The sequence below is a fragment of the Poecilia reticulata genome, chromosome 2 (assembly GCF_904066995.2).
Source record: "Poecilia reticulata chromosome 2, P_reticulata-male-v2, whole genome shotgun sequence".
In the NCBI taxonomy this organism is placed as follows: domain Eukaryota; kingdom Metazoa; phylum Chordata; class Actinopteri; order Cyprinodontiformes; family Poeciliidae; genus Poecilia; species Poecilia reticulata.
The window spans coordinates 16,903,059-16,922,970 of NC_088831.1; the positions used below are offsets into that span (position 1 = coordinate 16,903,059).

Sequence of the window (19,912 nt, forward strand, 5' to 3'; positions counted from 1 at the left end):
TGGTGGGTTCAGGTACGGTCAGGAAAAAACAGAAGCATTGGGACTTTATACTTTACATTTAGAATATAATGCAGCAGCAAATGACACATTTTTCAAGTTGGCATTGTCATATTTAGCTTAGAGTAACAGTAAGAAAGACCCTTCAGTTACTGCATCAGAAATGTAACAGTAAGTTATTTTTCTCTGCTTGTAGAATTTCTACTAGATTAAAAAAAAAAAAAACAAATCGGTGCAACTCTTACCTTTTGATACCTTTTATTAACTGATTTGGATAATAATCAGGTATTTTATTATTTTGTTCTGAAGCCAAAAGCTTTGGGACTTAAAAGATAAAATTTACTGCTTAGCGTGCTTTTACTGTTTAATTCCAGAGGCTGACGTTCTGTCCGCATCTCGCTGTACAGATACAAGCTCTTCCCAAACTGCGTGCCCACCTTTGGTTTTCGCCACATCCTCTCTCTGACGGACAAAGTGGACCGTTTCAACGAGGAGGTGCAGAAGCAGATGGTGTCCCGGAACCGAGACGCTCCAGAGGGCGGCTTCGACGCCATCCTGCAGGCCGCCGTGTGCAAGGTGACATCGTGCCTCCTATCTTAATCTTACTTGAAATGCTCCCAGTGACGGTGCAAAGTTGTGTCGGACATGCAAAGCGCCACGGTTACAGACAGGAAGCTGAGTGTGGTGCAGCTGCTGGATCAGGAGGACGAGGTGCTAGCAGGCCCAGTCACATCCCACCTTCCACCCCCACTTTAATTGTTTTCTAAGGGAAGAGAATGACTTGCCTTGTAATTTACCTGGAGCTGCTGTCTTTCAAATAGTTGCTGCTTGAAGGTGATTTAGTCTCAGCACGGCTTCTAGGTGCAGATTGTTTTGCAGGAATACAGAGAAACTCCCCCAAATGGGGCAGGGGAATTCAAAACTTTAAGACTTTAAATGTAATCACTGTCACTTCCCTGCAAAAACGGAAATAAAACACAAATGTTCTGCAGTCCTCAGCATATTTATATGTTGAGGGTTTTTTTATTTTGTTTTTTGTTTTACTTTTATTTATGTTTGTCAGCATTTCTTTATGTTGCTCTGGGCTGTGGAATGTAAGCGCTGACATTAGTATTGGGGACGTTTGTGCTGCTGCTACATGTAGAACATTGACATGCTTGAATAGCATGGCTGATATGCTAACTCCTTTTAGCACAACTTGAACAAATTAGTTTTCCAGCATCCCATCAGATTGATTTTTGGAATCAGAAATGAACCCCCAGTGGGCCGGCAGAATCTGTTTGGAGATGTCAATTGTGCATCAGACTCACAGGCGTACCAGATACGGAAATATAAAGGTTCCATGCAGAACCTTTGTGTAGAAAAAAAACCTATTACTCTAAAAGTATCATTTTAAGCAGTTCTACCATAAAAACTGATCATGTAGAAGCTTGCAATATAAATGCATTCAATGGTTGATGTTGCTGGTATTTTAAGACAGTCAAAACGATTATTTTCAGTTTTTTTTAATTATCTAACTGCTGAAGACTATTTTCACTCTGTAACAACTTCTGCAAACAAGAGTGTTTGTTAGCAACTGACCTGCTTTGGCATATATATGGTGTGTTCAGTAACTTGAAAAAGATAGTTTTTTTAGTTTCCATGTAACCGGTCGCCACTCTCCAGCATATTTCCTAAATTTAACCCTCATCTGCTTTGATTCCTCAGTGAGGCTTCGACTCCCTCAGGTTTACTTTTTTATTTGCCAAACATTAGATTACATTTAAATGTTTCTGCTTCTGCAGCATTGTCAACAAATACAAACGGGTGTGTTGGGATGCGTCACAGGATTAAAAATGTTTAACATTTTAGGGTTGAACAATATTTTGATTCATTAAGTGCTGCTGTCATGTTCTGCGTATGAACAGAAATAATTACATATGTGGGAATAGTAGATAAGCAGCTTTGCTTTGACACAAACAGTGTTTGATGCACAGAGCAGAGTTTCTTCCCACAACAGTGTGTGTGTGTTGTTGGTGTTCAGAGGGTTGTGATCGGGCCGCCCACCGCTCTGAGAACTTTACATAGAGAACAAAAGAGCTACAAAAGGCTTCTCTCTCTGCTGATTGGGTGAAACGCTGTTTCTTTAGCACCATGATGCATTAGTCAGCAGTCTGTGAGCCCTGCCTGTTGTTTCCTGGTGATAATGGCCTGAACTGAGTCTTTTGTAGAAAGCTGTGTGTGTGTGGATTGGTGGTTCTCAGGCTTTCTGGAAAGAGGGAAGATGTGACTGTCAGTGACCTTTCAGTAAACAAAACTAAACCGGAGAATAAAATCTTAATCCTGAGTTTTGTTTTGTTTTTGTTTTTTTATGTTCAGGCTTTGCTAACCTTTACTGATTAGCAGTTCCAGTGACTGTAACAGTTCATCCTGCTTGGCCGCGGCCAGCTTCTGACTCTGCTGTGACACCGGCAGGAGGAGATCGGCTGGAGGAAGGAGGCCTACCACCTGCTGGTGTTTGCCACGGACGACGTGCCGCACCTGGCTCTGGACGGCCGGCTGGGGGGGCTGGTCCAGCCTCACGACGGCCGCTGTCACCTCAACGACCACAACGAGTACAGCGCCTCCACCAAGATGGTGAGACGAATAAAAAACAAAAAGAAGCCCCAGAACACTTCAGTGACCAAGAGAAACTCAAACATCATCTGAAATGTCTGGTTTTAAGCCTGTTTAAAACCAGAAGTCGATGACTTTATAATTCTTATGGTGGACTCCCAGTTTACCTGGGGTTTAGGGGCCACAGCTACACACAAGCAGCTAAAATCTGCAAATACATGAGATTCCCTCTGAAAATACTTATTACTGTCTATTTTAACGGTGAATCATCCTAGCTACTGAGGAGAAGGCAATTGATCCCGTTCTCTTGCTTTGTGAAGACATTTTGCCTCTCACCCAGAACGCTTCTTCAGTTCGCTATTGTCATAGCAACCATGCTAATGGGGCCATTGAAGTCACTCATGGATTGGTTAGGCCCCGCCCACTATTCAGATCAACATTTGGCTCCTTGTTGCTTGACGATCCAAACATGTCCCTGATGACGCCGGGTGAGTGTTTTCTGATCCCGCCCTGCTGGACCGCTGCTGGTGGAGACGAGCCTGGACTGCTGGGTAGGCGTTAGAAAGATGAAACCTACCTCTGTTTAATGTTGGTTGGTCGGAGAGGTCAATTTTCACCACCAAGTCACTTTCACATGGAATTAACCAAATGTTCTGTAAGCTTTTTAGCACTTCTTCAAAGAAGAAACTTCCCTTGTTTCCTTTTTTAAAAAAGTCCAGGTGTCCCAACATGAGACATTAACCAAACAACAACGCAACTTCCACAGTTTTCAGCAGAAAGTCTCCAGCTGCCTGGAATCATCAAACCCTACCATGGAAGGTGATGAGTCTGCCTCCGTCATGCTCTCCCTGACCCGTTTGTCCTCTAATGTTCTCTAACAAACACCTGGAGGCAGAAACAGGACAGCTGGATTCATACTGAGGTTGAACTCCACACAGACGGACTCCGTTTCCCAGCTTCTGTTCTGGCCGCAGCGTTTTGCTCCTGATCTGTTGGATTCTGCCTGTAAATCAGATCAGAGACACCAAAGCTTCCAGAGATAATGAACACATCACAGTGTGAGACGTAGGAGGGTGGAGCGGCGACAACATCTCCACATTAACGTTTATCTTGAGGTCAAAAGTTCACTGCGAGCTTCAGAGCGTTGTCTGATCTGAACTGTAATTCATTGGCAGCACAAGTGTACCTAATACCCACAATGCCTCATGATTCTCCTTCTCTGCAGGACTATCCATCCCTCGCTCTGCTGGGAGAGAAACTGGCCGAAAATAACATCTTCCTCATCTTCGCCGTGACCAAACGGCTCTACGTTATTTATAAGGTATGCTTCGTCTCCCAGCATCTTTGTTTGCAGCGCTTTGATACTTCTCTGATCTGGTTCTACTGGTTTCATGTTTTCAGAATTTCACAGCTCTCATACCTGGAACCACAGTGGAGATCCTGGACCAGGACTCGAAGAACGTCATCCAGCTGATCATCACTGCCTACAACGTGAGTGGAGCGAGCCCGGCTTCCTGTTTGTGTTTGTGTGGGTCGGCTCAGGACGCAGCCATCTGATAAGAGGAGGGGGAGGACGGCAGAAGCAGATCCTTCCTCATGAACCTCACTGTCCTGTTAACAGAGCCTGCAGACGACTCAACTACATGTTCCAAACAGGCAAAGAATGTTCTAGAAAAGTCAGACATTTATTTTCAGACAGCATGAATCTAATAAGATCTGTATCACCAGCTGTTAAACCCCTCAGTATTCACCTGTCTGCTTCTAAGACATATAAACTTGATTGACATTCCATTCTTCAACAGATACGACGTTGGCTGCAGCTGTCAGATTGATTATTTTATTTTTTATTTTTAGACTTGGGAAGACACTGTCGCAGTAATCAATGCAACTAAAGATAATGGACGAGTTTCTCCAGATCTTTCTGGAACATCAGTCCTTTAATCCTGGAGATGTTCTTCAGGTGATAGAAGGCTGACTTTGTAACTGTCTTTATGTGGCTCTGAATGTTTAGGTCAGAGTCCATCACTACTCCCAGACTTTGGACCTGATCTCCAGTTTCTTGCTGTAATAACTGAAGCTGTGTGCCGACTCTGGATCATCTTTTTGACTTGGTTTCAGAATACCATCAACACTGAATTGACTGTATTGTTTATTTCTGTTCGGCAGTAAGAGCTGTTTGAATGCAGGTGCTTTTTTGGTTGTTATGTTCCAAATGTCAGGAATTCACACCTTGCAAGTTAATAACACCTGCAGCCTGCTGGAGGGAGTCTCACCGCTGCAGGTGTCCATTCCTGATGCAGGTGACTGTGCCAAAAATACTAAAAGTCACAGAGGGTTAGAAGCTATAACAAAGATTTAAGAAAATCTGGACTTATTGCAGTTGACGTCGTCATCACCAAATTTGATTATGTGATTTTCCTAATACATTATTCATTGTAAAAGGCCTTGGTTGGAGCTGCTTCTTTTCTTTTTCTCACGTGTTTCTAATACAATATCAGAAACACGTGAGAACATGCAAAAACACAAATAATTCATTTAAGAAAGGAAACATTTTATTGCCCAAGACGCATTAACATAATATTACTTTAGCGTCGCTTGATCATTTGTAGCAGGTGATGGAGCTAAAAACACCAACGTGAAAAAAATCAGGCCTTTCTGCTGGACTCGACATCGATACAGACCAGGGATGATCTACTGATTATTTTATTAATTACCCGATTAATAATTGCAGAGTAAACGGTGCCCACTAAAAGATTTGGGTGATTTTTGTTTTTTTTTATACATAATATTTTTAACTAGGTTTTTCATCTGAAATACATATTTATTGTCCAGGTTTGGCTTACCTACCGCTGTGAGTGGGTGTTCTAAATTAGCTGACGATCATTTCAATAATCATTCATCACAATTAACTTTTTGAGCCCTAACCTGGATCTTGGTGTCATTGTGAAGGTAGTGATGAGGTCTCAGCTGCAGGTCGGTTCCTCTGGCATGTGATCGGCCGTGTTGGTGATGAAATGAAGCGCTGCGGCTCACGGGAGGAGCTGTAGGAACCCACGTGTCAGCAGGACACACACACACTGAAGCAGCGCCAGGGTGTGTGTGTCCAGCTGGACTCTGTATTAAATACCCCAGTACCTCCAGTGTTTTTCTCTGAGTGCAGCATGTTCCTCTTCTTCCTGTCTGGGCTCTAAATTGAAGCCAGACTCTCATCTGATTGGGTCTTTACGAAACGCGTTTTCACGAAGCGGTGCGTGTGTGCAGCTTCGCCTCATGTTTTCCTGCGTGGGCGTGCAAAAAGTTCTCCTCAGCCAGGGACAAGCCGCCTTTAGTTTTGACCTCTGATGTGTGTCAGAAGCGGGTTTGGTGATCTTTGGCACGCGGCGGCATTAACATTCCAGCTGCCACGTTGTATCAAGCAGCCTGGGGTCAGCGGCTGCAGGCGGCGCTGCCTCGGCGCGACGGCGTCCCGGGTCAGAGCATGGACTCCACGTCTCCTCCATGTGCGTGGGAATGCCTCTCATTTGTTCTGGGCACAGTTCAGCTGCAGCTGCATGCGGCTGTTTGCAACACTCCACTTGCAGCCTGCATCCACGCGCAACGCTCATAGTTGTGGTGAAACTGAGTGTAAAAAAACACATTCCTCATGTTTCTTTTCCGCTCTATTATTCACCCAGAGACAGGCAGGCATGAAGCAGCAGGATGGGAGCCATGTTGTCAATGTTCCTCCACTTCCAGAACAGCTGTTCAAAGTCCTCTCCTGCTTTAGAAATCACACTGCCCTTTTTTTTTATTTTGAAGCACTTTTGAGGCTGTGCAAGTTGCTCAATAGGTTGTTGCTAGGTTACCAAAGAATGAGTTGGTTGATGCCACCCACCTTGCTTAGCTCACTGTGAGAGGTTGAGCCACGGAAGCCGTTCCTCTGCCTACATCTCCCAGAATGCTGTGTGGTTCTGGATCAGAGTTCAATGAAGTTATTGAATTCTGTTGGATGGATTATCTATTGATATTGATTATGTGTCTATCACAACATATTTTATTGATTTATTGCCCAGGCGTTAATCATCCATTTCTAACCTTTTTGTATCTGCAGAACATTCGGTCCAAAGTGGAGCTAACTGTGTCGGACCACCCCGAGGACATCAACCTGTCCTTCACCGCCACCTGCCAAGATGGGAAGCCGCTGCCAGGCTTCAGGAAGTGTGCAGACTTAAAGATTGGAGAAACGGTGAGTCCTTCTCCAAACCTCCCACTCGCACTCTAAATGTTTTATAATACGCAGTGAGCCACAGAGAAACCTCTGAGATCTTCCAGCCGGGCAGCGCTTTCTGCTTTGGGGTTATGAAAACTTTATCACTGGCTTCCTCTGGTCACCATTAAGACCTAAACCACTCACACTGCAGCGCAGTCCAAGAGAAATCTCCAGTTTAACGACATGTATCTGATGAATGATGCTGCATTTCTAGTTTTAATTAAACATTGCATGCAGATTATAGCTTATTGTTTCCCAAATTACAGCTTTTGACCCGCAGATGACAGCTAACTGGCTGGCAGGCTACTGATTTGAGTGCATGATAGTATGGTGTGGCTACAACTGATTGGTGGCTGATGGTCTAATTTTTATTTTTACTTGAATGACACAATAAAGCTTTGAGGTGTAAAATTTCATTTGCAAATATTCTTTACAGTTTCTGTGTATTTAAAGAGACCACCTCCCTCTGATTCAGCTGGTTGTTCTGCTTCCAGACCTTTTTACTCTACTTGTTTCACAACTACTAAACAAGGCTGTAGATAGGGAAGAGGAAAGTATTCAGAGAGAAAATCTTGATTTATTCTAACTTTTTGATTGGTCAGCAGGTAAGGTCAAATCACAACTGGAGCAGCTTTGTATATCATTTAAGTTTTAGAGCCTTGGCCTTAAGCAAATGCCATATAACATGTTTAGTTTTGTGGTAGGGATGTACCAACGTGAATATTTGGGTTGATATTGATATGCCCTATAAATATTGATGTTATGGTGACTAATATTTAACAGTATTGTATATATTTCACTGCCCATTCAACACCAACCGTGCTAGCAGGTTACTCACCACGTTATGCTAGCAGGTTACCAATCATGTTATGCTACTAACCACGCTATGCTAGTAGGTTACTGTATTATGCTAGCAATTTGCTAACTTGCTAGCAGGTTAATAACTGCACTGTACTAGGAGGTTACTAACAGCGCTATGCTAGCAGGGTACAAACCGTGCTAGCAGGTTGCTAACTGCACTACATTGCACTAGCAGGTTAATAACTGTGCTGTGCTAACAGGTTATTATCCGTGCTGTGCTACCAGTTTACTAACCATGCTAGCAGGTTGCTAACCACACTGGGAGATTATTTTGCACTAGCATGTTACTACCCTCGCAGTGCTATTAGGTTACTAACCATGCTAGCAGGTTATTTCACACTAACAAGTTCCTAAACACGATATGCTAGCAGGTTACTAACTATGCTAACAGATTACTGTATACAGGATTCACCCATCAGTTTCCAAACACCTGTTCTGAGCCAGGCTGATCCAACTGGATAGCAGTCCGCTATGCCTTCCTGCTAACAATAACATGAGCAAGCAGGTTATCTGATCAAACCTGTTAGATCTTCGAGTCATTTCCTGCTACACCAGGGCAGGAAGAGAAGGCTTTATGTTACTAAATGTAACAAAGTTTAACAGAAGTGTGAAATAAAAGTCATCACAGTGAAAAAGGCTGATTAATTACATTAAAGTTTTTTTGCACTTTGTTATAAAGATGCAGATCACTGATGTTCAGCTTGTTAAAACAAAAAAACAAAAAGGAAAGGAAATGCCTGAATCAAGCCAGTCAGAAGACCTTGAGTGCTGTTCTCACTGCTCACAGAAACTTTGTCATCCACTAGAAATCTTTCTGAATGTTTTGGCTACATTGTTATCTTTCCTTCAGCCTTCAAACTCATACATCTGTTACTAAGCTAGCATTTCTAGATCTTTTGTATTTGCCTGTTGGAACATGTTCACTTTAACCACCTTTGTGGTTTTGATCTCAGTCTTAACCTTTCTTTAAACACGACAAATGACTTTCTGCATTCTTAGTGACGAACAACCTGCCACGCCTACCTGTTGAGTGTTCCAGGAAAAACAAAAAGTATTTAATCTGCATTCAGTCTTTTGTCAAATGACAAAGTGTTGCTGTTTGTCAGCTCGGGCTCCATCTTGCAGTCATGGTATTACCAGAAACTGTTAAAAACTCTGCCTTGTCAGCTCGAGGTGTTTTGTTGTTTTTTTTAAACGGACAAGAAGTCACCAAAATTAGCTGAAACTCATCAGTTTTCACCAGTTTTTACTCCTGCGGCACATTTTCAATCCCAATCCTAAATTCCGGTTCCAAGTAATTAAGTTGTCAGTTCTTTTTCTTTCAATTTAAATATATCTGATGTTGCCGGACGATGGAGGGGATGTCCTTAAGCGGTGGTAGTTATTTGATTCAGCTCCTGTTCTGTTTGCTGTAGTCATGGGGACTGTTGGCATAAATGTCATTTCTACCTGTACTGAAGCCCCCATATTTAAACCTGTTGCTCTTGGTGTGAAACCATCGTACATAGGAGCTTGTAGACGGTGAGATCTTTGCTCATAACGGAGACGAAGCATGTCTCTTTGACTGTGTGGAACCTTTTTGTCATTCCTCCAAACCAGTTCACGGTACTGTTTATTTTACACCAGGGTTTTGGGGAAGGCCACACAATAAATCACATCACAATTTCCATTGTAATATTATGTTCACAAACAATATCATAGACCTGCTTTTGTGCTGCATTTGGTGGACTGTTCAGATTGAACTGTAATGCATTTACATTCTGCAGGACAATAATAGTCTCGGTCTGTTGGAGACCCAACTGCTGAGATGCTAAAATGGAGGATAATAAGGAAATCATGATGATGGGGGGGGGAAAGAGGGTGAAACGTATGTTAATTGTTTGATTAAAATGATATGCATATGCAAATTGCATGCATGCATAAGGTTATGTTAAGAGCTCATTAGGTTTCAAGTGCAATAAAATGCCAACTGATTATGACTCACTTATAATTGATGTCCTAAATGCTGCAGTATTTATTCTTTATTAATAGTGACAGTTTGTCACCATCAGGACGTCGGCTAAGTCGGGGTCTCTGATACAGGCGCGCCACCAGGGATGATTTATATCCCTGCTAGCACCCAGAACCACAGGGAATAATTGTCCAAACATGCAATGACTCAATGACTCAACTAAAAAACATGAACAAAAGTCGACAAGAAAAACAAATCAGAGCTAACCGAACCGATCTGCCCCAACATGCTGCGGCTGTGAGCAGCTCATTCCTGCAGAATTGAACCAAATATAAATGTACTAATGAAAATGTGTTTCTGTTGGCATTTCTTTGATTCGGTGGACTCGGTCTACTCATCACCACGACCAGAACCAGAACACGGGGAAGCTGCATTCAGTTCTAACCTAATCTGGAACAAGCTTCCAGAAACGCCCCAAACACAGAGTTCCTTTAAATCTAGACTAAGAGCTGCTTCTGATTCATAACTGAGACATCGATCAATATATTTGCTTGGTGATTTTGATCAAATGTACTGTTTTGCTTATTTCATAATCTGTGAATTATGTTTCATGGTGTCAAGCACTGAGAAGTGCCTTGTGCTTTAAGCGTGTTATACAAACAAACCTGACTTGACTTGAGTCTGCAGATGGGAGTTAAACATCTAATGAAATGTTTCATTGGCTGTCGGAGGGGATTGCTGTGCATCTGAAAGGCTTTCATGGTCACTTTTTATCCCGTTTGAGGCTGGGATGAGATTTGAATCTATTGTTGATGCCAGGCTCCAACAAGCAGCCTCACAGTGAGGAATCCTCCTCTCTGTCCCTCCACTGGGATGCTTTATTTCCCTGGGCTGCTTTGGGATGGGAAAAGCCGGTGAATGAGCCCGGACGATTCAGCCTGGATGAATGGAGAGGGGCTCTCGGGTGATGTCTTTTATCCTGCTGGAGGCCAGTGTTCTCCCTGTTTTCTGAGGGAACGGCGCGCCGCCGCCTGCTGCTGCATCTCAATGGTGACCCATAGAAGCAGGCCGGACCGGGCCGGACCTGTGAGACCGCCCGGCATGAAGGGAATTAGAATGCTGGCTGGGCTGCTTCGCCCTGGCAGCAGAAGCAGTAAAACGGCTGCTTTTATTTCAATGCAGATGCTTCTTAGTCAAAGCAAATCTGCATCATTTGAGTTTAGTTGCGTGTTGCTTTGTTTGACCTAATTTTCTAGTTTTATAGCAGTTAATTGAATTTAGGGTAGTCATAAGGATTCCATCATTTGGTAAGATGTGTCCATGGTAACCCCCCTCATCCCCCCCACACACACCCATCCCAACCCCTCTTCTTATATCACGAGTTTCTTTAACCCAACCACTTTCTGTTACTACTTCCACCTACAATTTCTCTTTTATTAAACCTCAGAGTAACTTGGATTTCATTCTGGTTCTTTCTATGGATCAGATCACTAAAACAAAACACACAGATGTTCTCGCTAAAGTCTCTCACTGCTGTCCCTAACCGTCTTCTTGCCCCCATCAGCGTGTCGCATCCTCTCAGTTCTCTCAATGAGCCACATGATTGTGTGGACCATTCTCCTCCTGACTCACATTTACAGTAAATTTAATTGTGAGCCTCGTTAGCTTGTTAAGCTTCCCACGTTGGGGCAGAGGGGGTTTCTGTGTGGCATGTGACCAAACCTCTTCCTGTCCTGATTCAGCTCCGATTGTTTGCCCATCCCAGACGCCCCCTCCCTCGTCCTCCGCCCCCCCACCCTGGAGGCTGCCCTGAAATCCGCCCGGACATTTAGATCCTGACATCAGAAAAGATAAGGGAGCAATCAGTCACCTGCCTGTATATAAATAAATAAGAGATTAGCATTATGCTAGAATCTGAGAGTTTTCATGGATTGTCTTTGCCTAAAAGCTTCTGAGTAAAACTGGATTATTGAGAATTTTCTTAGTATGACGATTAATATTGAATTAGAGCAGCTGCTTCACAGACACAGTAGCTTCCATTAACCACAGAATTGTACAATTTGAAAGAAAAAACATACAAAATGAGCTTCAAAGAATGATGATTTGTATCATTTATTATTGTGGAGGACTTTTGGTTCACTCTTCTTTGGAGTTATCCTTGACCTTCTGGTTGAGTTGGGTTTTTCCCCAATAATTAGAAGTTAAGAAACATGTAATTAAGTAATGAAAGACAAATGTGGCATGAAGCTGAAAGTTACTGAAGAGAGATGTTATTTACGGGACAAACATGGAAATTTGGACAATTGAATAATATTGCTGTTATAGTCTATATTTACTGAAGTTTTACACATTTCTTCAACATTGTAAAATGATCAGCATGCGGACTGCTTCTCTGCTTCTGTTAACCATCCCACTGTGCTCTTCTGTGGCTGTAGTTTGATTTCCATGTCGTCGTTTTGGCCTTAGATAAATCTTTAGGTAATGTTGCATTTCTCACAGAGACAAACTGAAGTGAACACAGCGAGGATAAAGGAGCTCCTGGTCTGTTCAGAACTTGTTCTGGCCTGATGAGACATCGGCATCATCGTGCTGATGTCCCATATTGTGGACCCGCTAGCAGCGTCTCCTGGCTTTGCGAGGTCTGCAGCCGTCCTCATTTATTTATTTTTTCCCGCTTGTGAATAATCTTTCTCATGGCAGAACGATGAACTCTAAACAGTTTGGAAATGGACTCTATGATCAACAAACACCACAAACTCCTGCTGTTATAGAGGTGCTCCCATGTTTATGTAGCCATGTGTTTGATCAGATCAGCGTTTTCTGCTCATTAGTCTATATTTTGGCTTTTGTTTATAAAAAAAAACATGACTGCTATGATTTACCTCATCTTTAAGTCCTGGTAAACTGTAGATGTGTTTTATGCTTATTCAGTGACGCCTAAGCTGGTAAAATGTTTTTTTTCTACAATAACTTTCAGATTTTCCTCACCCACAAACACAAAATAAAAGTAGAAACGGTTTTCCCTAAAAACGCGTTCTGTCATATAGGACACACTGAGGTCTGTGGGATTTGTTTACTGCTCTGCCACTTTTCTTGGCTTTGGAAATGAGAAACACTGAATATGTCGACTCAGATTCAGATTAGAAGATGAATTGTTTGGTGTTGACAGACGGTAAGTAACCTGATGCCAGGTTGTTTTTTTTTAAGTAAATGCATTTATTAGAAATTCTTTGAGTAGCATTATTAACTTTTCTCTGTTTAGAACCTTAAAGCAGAATATTTCTGTATTTCCTCTTCTTGCTCAGCAGGGTGTGTATAAACTGGCTCTGTGATACGGATACGAACACCCTTTAATTAGAGTTGGACTCTGCTGTTATCAGAACTCTGGTTTGGATCCAGAAACGTCTCTGTGCTTCACTTTCATGACTGAAACCGTCTCTGGGATGGGTGATGTTTGCTAAAAAACATTCTCAGGATTTCCTTCCTCAGTGTAATCAGATGGATGTTGGCTGTGTGTCCCAGAGCCACACCAACAGGCCGGGGGTCACACAGGGTTCACCCCCCACCTTTTTTTGTTTTTGGGGAAAGAAAACGGAGCGCTGTGTGGCTTTTTGCGCTCTAATGACTGTGTCCTGTTGGTAGGTGTCCTTCAATGTGAGTGTGGAAGCTCGGAGCTGCCCACCCCGCGGCACCGACCAGACCTTCACCATAAAGCCGGTGGGGTTTAAGGACCGCCTGGAGGTGGCTGTGAACTATCAGTGCGACTGCAGCTGCAGCCGGACGGCGCAGGTCAACAGCAGCCTCTGCAACTCCATCGGTACGGTCATCACACACACATTACACCCTGGTCAGATCCAGAGACACTGAACATAAAAAGTTTCTGTTAGACACGAGGGCAAGTGAAGGAATGAGAGGTATGCTACTTAAAGGGGCAGTGTTATCCAACATCTTCTTTTTTGAGCTTTTCATCGTGCTGTTATTTCATTCTCTCATCAAAAACGCACCTTGTGTTGCCTTTAGTACCTTTTTATGCATGTGTGGGAAATCCTTCAATCTCCCATGGCAGCCACTCAGCTGTGTGAAACACCTGGGTGGACCTAGCTCCACCTCAGCTCCACCTCAGCTCCACCTCAACCTGGAGGTTAGATGCTTCCTCCTCAGAGAGCAGCCGTCCCCCACGGCTCCCCCGCTCAGTAATGCAGTTGCCTTTCTTTCACGTGTGAAACCATTTTGAAGTTTTCTATGATTTTCACATTCTATTCCTACAAAATAATCTGTCATTTTGTAAACATTTCATGGTTAGTTTGATGTTGAGCAGGTTGAGCAATTCTCAATGTTGTTTTTGTGATTTTAGTGGTTTTTTCTGTTTTGGCCTGCGAGTGCTCTTAAGTTGATCATTTCACAAAACGTTTGGAGACTCCTGGGTTAGCATAATCTGTTGGGTGATTACAAAAAAAAAAACAAATATGCTCAATTAAAAATAAATACTTTTTACATGAAACCCTGATTACATAAGCCTTTTCCCTTTTCTATAATTGGAATGGTGGGCTGGGATATTCACAGGAAACTGCTGGAAATGTCTCATCCCTGCAACAGGAAACAGAAAACTCAGAGGGCCTGAAAATGTGATGAGTCACTAAAATGAACAGTTCTTCTGAACACAACGCCATCAAGATAACTGAGCCAGAACAGACTGAGCATCAGGATGATGAAGGTGCAGGTTGGAGCTCAGATTGGTCAGGCTGGATGAAATTATGATGGCAGATCATTTGCAAAAAATGTCACAAAATTATATTAAAGGGGAACAATATAAAGCTGCATTAATGATTTACATTGAAAGCTAATTGCATTTATGAAAAAAAAGTCTTTAAGCTAGAAAATATCTCACTTTTATTATTCTAACAGTTGAGCCCAAAATAATTTTCTTATGACTTCTGTTATGCAGAATCCATAATGGAGATCGGTTTAGGTTCAGTTTTAGAGCTTTTAGGTCAACGCTTTCCCCTAAATCTACCATTTTCTTGTACAAACCAGAACCCTGCAGTCATGAGTGGACACAGAAGCTCTTCTTTTGTCTTTGACAGTTTGGGTTTTTCTTTTCTTTCCATGTGTCACTTTGTTTCCACTTCAAAACATTTTCTCCTCTAAATCTGTATCTATAACATCTTAACGTTCCAACTTGTCGCTCAGCAGGGTAGCTTCAGTTTGTGCTGCTTGATGCAGTGTCTTGTAAGAGTTTTTTCACACTTTGTCACAATAATGTTCTATTCTGATGGTGTTTTACTGATGCTTCATGTGACGGAGCCACACAACACAGTGAAATAGAACCAAATACAGGACAGCCATAAAAGGAAACCTGTTACTGGCTCCATAAGGCCTGAGGAAGCGATAAGCTTACAGCAGGTCAGCAATCCTAAACACAACAGAATGTTTTAGGCCAACGCACATCCATGTATTAGAATGACTCTGAGTTTAGACGTTCATTCAGCTAACAGTCTGTGGCAGACCATGGAAATGGGCCCTCTCAGGTACTCTCCATCCGATCTCACTCGGTTTCTTGCGTTTTGGAATGAAAACTGGGCAAAAAGTTCAGTTTGTCGATGTTTACAGCAGGTAGAGACATAAACCAAACGACACGCAGCTCTAACAGACTGAGTCAGTTCTTATTAGTGCTACAATTCACATTTTATTTGGAAAAACGTATGAAAATAAGCACAACAATTGGGCACTTTCTTGTGTCCTACCAAATAAAATCCCAATAAAATGCAATTTAGGTTTGTTGTTATAATGTGATAAACTGTCACATACCCAGCTGCTGCTGCGATGAGCTAAGCAGTGTTCTTCACTTCATCCAGTAGTAGAGAGGGATGTGAAGTAACCTTGTCTTTTTAATAAGAAAAACACTCAAAGCTGCTTCAGTTAATGGCCGCTTTGACGTGATTATGAAGAGATTCTCAGCTGAAATTCAGAGCTTTTCTTAAACTGTTTTTAAACTGCTTTTTCTTCTAACACTTTACAACTTGGAGGAAAACCCAGCAACTGAGTGGGACTGATGGGTAACAAGGTCTGAGACTAATCAGGAATGTTCTGGTCTGAGGCAGAAACCTTGAAGATTAGGATGCTTCTCAGATAAAAGATAATGTCTAAGAAATAGTCCAGTTATCTGCCAAAAAAAAAAAAACTACAAAGAAAAAGGTTTTTGCATTTAAGAAGTGCTGCACAGAGTGCTGATGGAGTGGACCCTGACCAAAGCCTCCACCCTGCAGGCATGTACAACTGCGGGACCTGCCAGTGCGAGCCGGGCTACCTGGGCGCCCACTGCGAGTGCCAGGAGGGCGAGGCCAGCAGCATGTACCTCAGCGCCTGCCGGGAAGCTGAGGGCAAGCAGGTCTGCAGCGGCCGCGGAGAGTGCAGCTGCAACCAGTGCCTCTGCTACGAGTCCGAGTTCGGGAAGATCTATGGAAGCTTCTGCGAGTGCGACGACTTCTCCTGCGCCAGACACAAAGGCGTCCTCTGCTCAGGTAGGAACGTCTTTTTTTTCCTTTTACCTTTCAGATCTGGCCCGAGGCAGCAGAGCAGGTCTTCATGCCAACATCCCAGTTTATTTCAGGTCTCATGGCGGGAGCGTGCCGAAGTAGCTCCGTTATGTTGGTCCTGATTTGTTCTCTTTGTAGACTTTTGTTCATAATTTGTTTGGCTGAGTCGCTGCATGTTTGGACAATTTGGTGTGCAATTAGAGGGATTTTTGCTACAATGTGTAACCGTGGCAACAGTTACACATTGTTAATGAACTGTGGAGCTCATTAGCGTTTCCAAAGTTCAAACAAGACCTGAACTGTGACCTGAAATCCTAGAGGGGTTGTAAAAAGAGGGTTCATGGATACAGAGCAGAGAGAGGAGGAAGTTCAAACCATTTCCTTCACCAATCACATCCCGTCTCCAGGCTCTCTGCCTGGCTTTCCAACCCTACAGCACGGGGTTTATGGAGGAGCACAAACTCTTCAAGCTCCCTTTCCTACATTTTGTCACATTACAGCCGAACGGAGATCGATCAACACTGAGTGGCTCAAATATCAATCAGAAGGCAAATTTAAAACCGATTGCCGGTTTTTGAAAAGGTTTTAGTAGTAGAAATCTAAAACGCTCATCCATTGCCACAGATTCTTAATTTGATTTAGGCCTATGCTTTGACTGGGCCATTCTCATAAAATGAGAATGGCCCAGTCATTGGGCCTTTGATTATCCTTTGATGTAGATCATTCCATCGTAGTGTTTGTTCACTAATGTTTTCTAACAAACCTCTGAAGCCAGAAAGGGACAGGCTGAGAATGCCGATAGCCAGAAAATTCATGCTCTGATGCTAACCTGAAGATCTCGCCCTCTGATTGGCTGTCGTTGCTCATGCCCACAGAGCAGCACAAGTTGTGTGAAAAGGGCTGTTTGGCTCAGAGGATCTGTATGGGGACAGGCAAAGCCTTTTGTGCTCCCAGAACATCGGGTCCAAAACCGCGGTGAGAGACCTCCTGGCTCGTCTCCCCGCCAACGGCGGCTCCTGTCAAACCACAGAGCGGCCTTTGTGGCAGCGGGGCCGGCGCTGGCTGGATCCCAACGCCCAGTGCAGGCCTGTGTCTGTCAGGCTGACCTAAGGGGACAGAGACAGTATCTGGGTTTTCATTACAAATGTGTGCAAAGCTTTGGCGATGCTCTGCTAATGACGAAAAAGCACAACTTCGCAAATGCAGTGTTTGCATTAAATGAGAAACAATTAAAATCACAAGTGAATACATTTGTTCATGCGATAAGTTGTTAAAAATATGAGGCACCATCATCTTCTTACCACTTCCTGTCTACTTCGTCTTTTCCTCCAGTAGTAACATCCAGTTGTTGATCACGTGAATTGTGTGTTGTGAACAAAGTGTTTCCATTGCAATTTTGTGTAATACAGTAATTTCAATACCGTCAAAAAAAATGAACTCATCCTAGCTCCAAAACGTTTTATCAAAAAAAACTGTTTTTCAAAATCTTTGTGTTTCCGTTAAGTAAATTTATTTTTGTAATTCCAATTTGCGCAATTTTAGGCTAAATGAAAAAGCAGCTAAGGACAAACTTATGATAAATTTTGCGACACACATTGTCCCAGGAAGCGCTTTGCTGCTGTATACATCCTGAAATGACTGATATAGCTTGAAAAAAAGTGTTGCGACAAACACCAATTTTGATATGGCTGAAAACCCACTTCATCTTGGCACCAAAAACTTGTATTGAAAAACGTACGTTTTTACAAAATTTACACTTTTCCTTTAAGTAAATATTTTCATAAGTTGAAATTGCACAATTTCATGGTAAAATTAAACGCAGCTATTAATTTAGACTAGCTAGCTGTGTTTCCAATGCAAATTTGTGCCAGAACTTTGTTGACCTTCTGCAAAAACACAGAATTTCTCAATTGTGGTGTTTCCATTAAATGAGGAACACAATTAAAATAACATGTCAATAAGCTTGTTCACACAATAAGACACTAAAAAGCAATACCGCACCATCATCCCCCAACTACTTCCTGTCACTTTCTTCTTCGTCTTTTCCACCAGTGGTAGCATCCGGATGTTGATCATGTGACTCATATGATGTGAAAAGTGTTTCCATGCAGTTTTGTGAAATACTCATTTTGAAAAACCATCTCTTCCTTTTGCAAAAACGTTTCCATGTTTCCTTTACGCAAATTTATTTTCCTAATTCCGAATTGCACATTTTGATAGTTAATAGAAACACACTATAGATGCAGACGGACTGTTTCTTCCAATCACCCATTAAACATTTACAGTCCTGTACCTTCTCTGCCCCCCCTCTGTGCAGCTCAGTGACTCCCTCTACACCCGCTGCGTCATCTTGTTCATTTTAGCGGAACTTCCCTGTCTAAACCGCACTGTAAAACTAATTCAGTAAAACTATTAAAGTGTGAGTAAAGCCCTTCACCTTGCAGGAATCTCTCATAAACTGGATTGGATCCACCTGGATGGGATCTGCTGCTCAGTCGGAGTCTGTGTGGGAACATTTGCTGCCTGGTGAAGAACCTGAAGCTCCTGGAGCTGATGTTGGCAAACACCTTCTCCTCTGTAGAACCCTGACTCAGAGGTCAGAGGTCAAGTTTTAGAATATCATTAGAGATGAACCGATCAGAACACTGTGACTGATTTTTGGTCTCTGGGTTTTTCAAGCTTTGACTTTAACTTTGGTTTAGTTATGAATAACTATTAAGTGCCAAAGGTGGAAATTAACGAGGGTTGGAGGTATTATGAGAAATCAGTTTTTTTCAGCTTTACATCATGTTAGAATATTATTTCCTCATCCAAAACCTACCTGGAGTGTTGCTTTGATTCTTCTATGCATGTTTGAGGAATCCTGGAACTTCTTAAAGAGACAGAGGCCCAATTTCAAGGTGCTAAATTACAGAGTCAATTTTCAGTCTGTTATTGCTTATAAAAACATGTCTGACAAAGCTCAGGTATTAAATACAGTAGATGGATTTGATTTCAGCACCGACATTCTCAAACAGCATGACTGCACATGCATACAGAATAATGACAACTCCTCTCCAGCATATGAGTTTAACAAAAATAAATCTTTTTTATCTGTAGCTTTTATTCATGACGATATTTTTCAGGAGAACTTGGGGGTGAAAATGATCTTCCTGGATTCGATGATGTCCTGGACTCTTTTAGCCATCAATTGGTACCTGGAAAAAAGGTTTTTGTTGTTGTTATAGTGTAATAAGCTTTTTGAGCTGAAAAAGAAAAGACTTTGAACACTTTGCACAATCTCCTAAACCAAAGTCCTTTTTGTCACCACAAAGTTTACTAAACAAGTTGGTGTCACTGCCAGAACTTTCAGCCATAAAAGTAGAGGGACTCTGACATCCCATAACAGCCAAAACCACTGGAGCCCACAGAGCTACACCGGGGCTCCACGACTTCTTCTGTTCTTTGGAATTATGTGGTAGCATAAAAGCTAAGCTGCTCACCTCAAGAGGATTGAAGTCTTTGTTTTCAGATGCTCTGCTGTGACATCTGAAATTTACGACTGAGCAGACGGGGATCTGTTGGCGTTTTTATCAGTCCGTGATAACGAACAAACAGGAAGTTGTTGACTGGTTAGTGCGTTAGCTGGCCTAAATGATGCCCTGCATCGTTCATGGGTGACTCACCTTCTGTCACATCAGATTAGAGTCGACTCGACCACCTAGCCTCAGTCCTAAATATCCT

The 19,912-nt window shown here is 42.6% G+C and overlaps 1 protein-coding gene across 1 annotated transcript in view; it reads left to right on the plus strand.

Moving 5' to 3' along the window:
- The window catches only part of itgb5 (integrin, beta 5), a 52,987-nt gene that overhangs the window by 4,661 nt on the left and 28,414 nt on the right, over positions 1–19,912 (plus strand). The window contains exons 5-11 of the mRNA XM_008437884.3: positions 405–573; positions 2,452–2,613; positions 3,818–3,913; positions 3,994–4,083; positions 6,683–6,817; positions 13,296–13,470; positions 15,920–16,174. Of these exons, the coding sequence (XP_008436106.1) occupies positions 405–573; positions 2,452–2,613; positions 3,818–3,913; positions 3,994–4,083; positions 6,683–6,817; positions 13,296–13,470; positions 15,920–16,174 (1,082 nt within the window). The remainder of the gene's footprint in view (positions 1–404; positions 574–2,451; positions 2,614–3,817; positions 3,914–3,993; positions 4,084–6,682; positions 6,818–13,295; positions 13,471–15,919; positions 16,175–19,912) is intronic.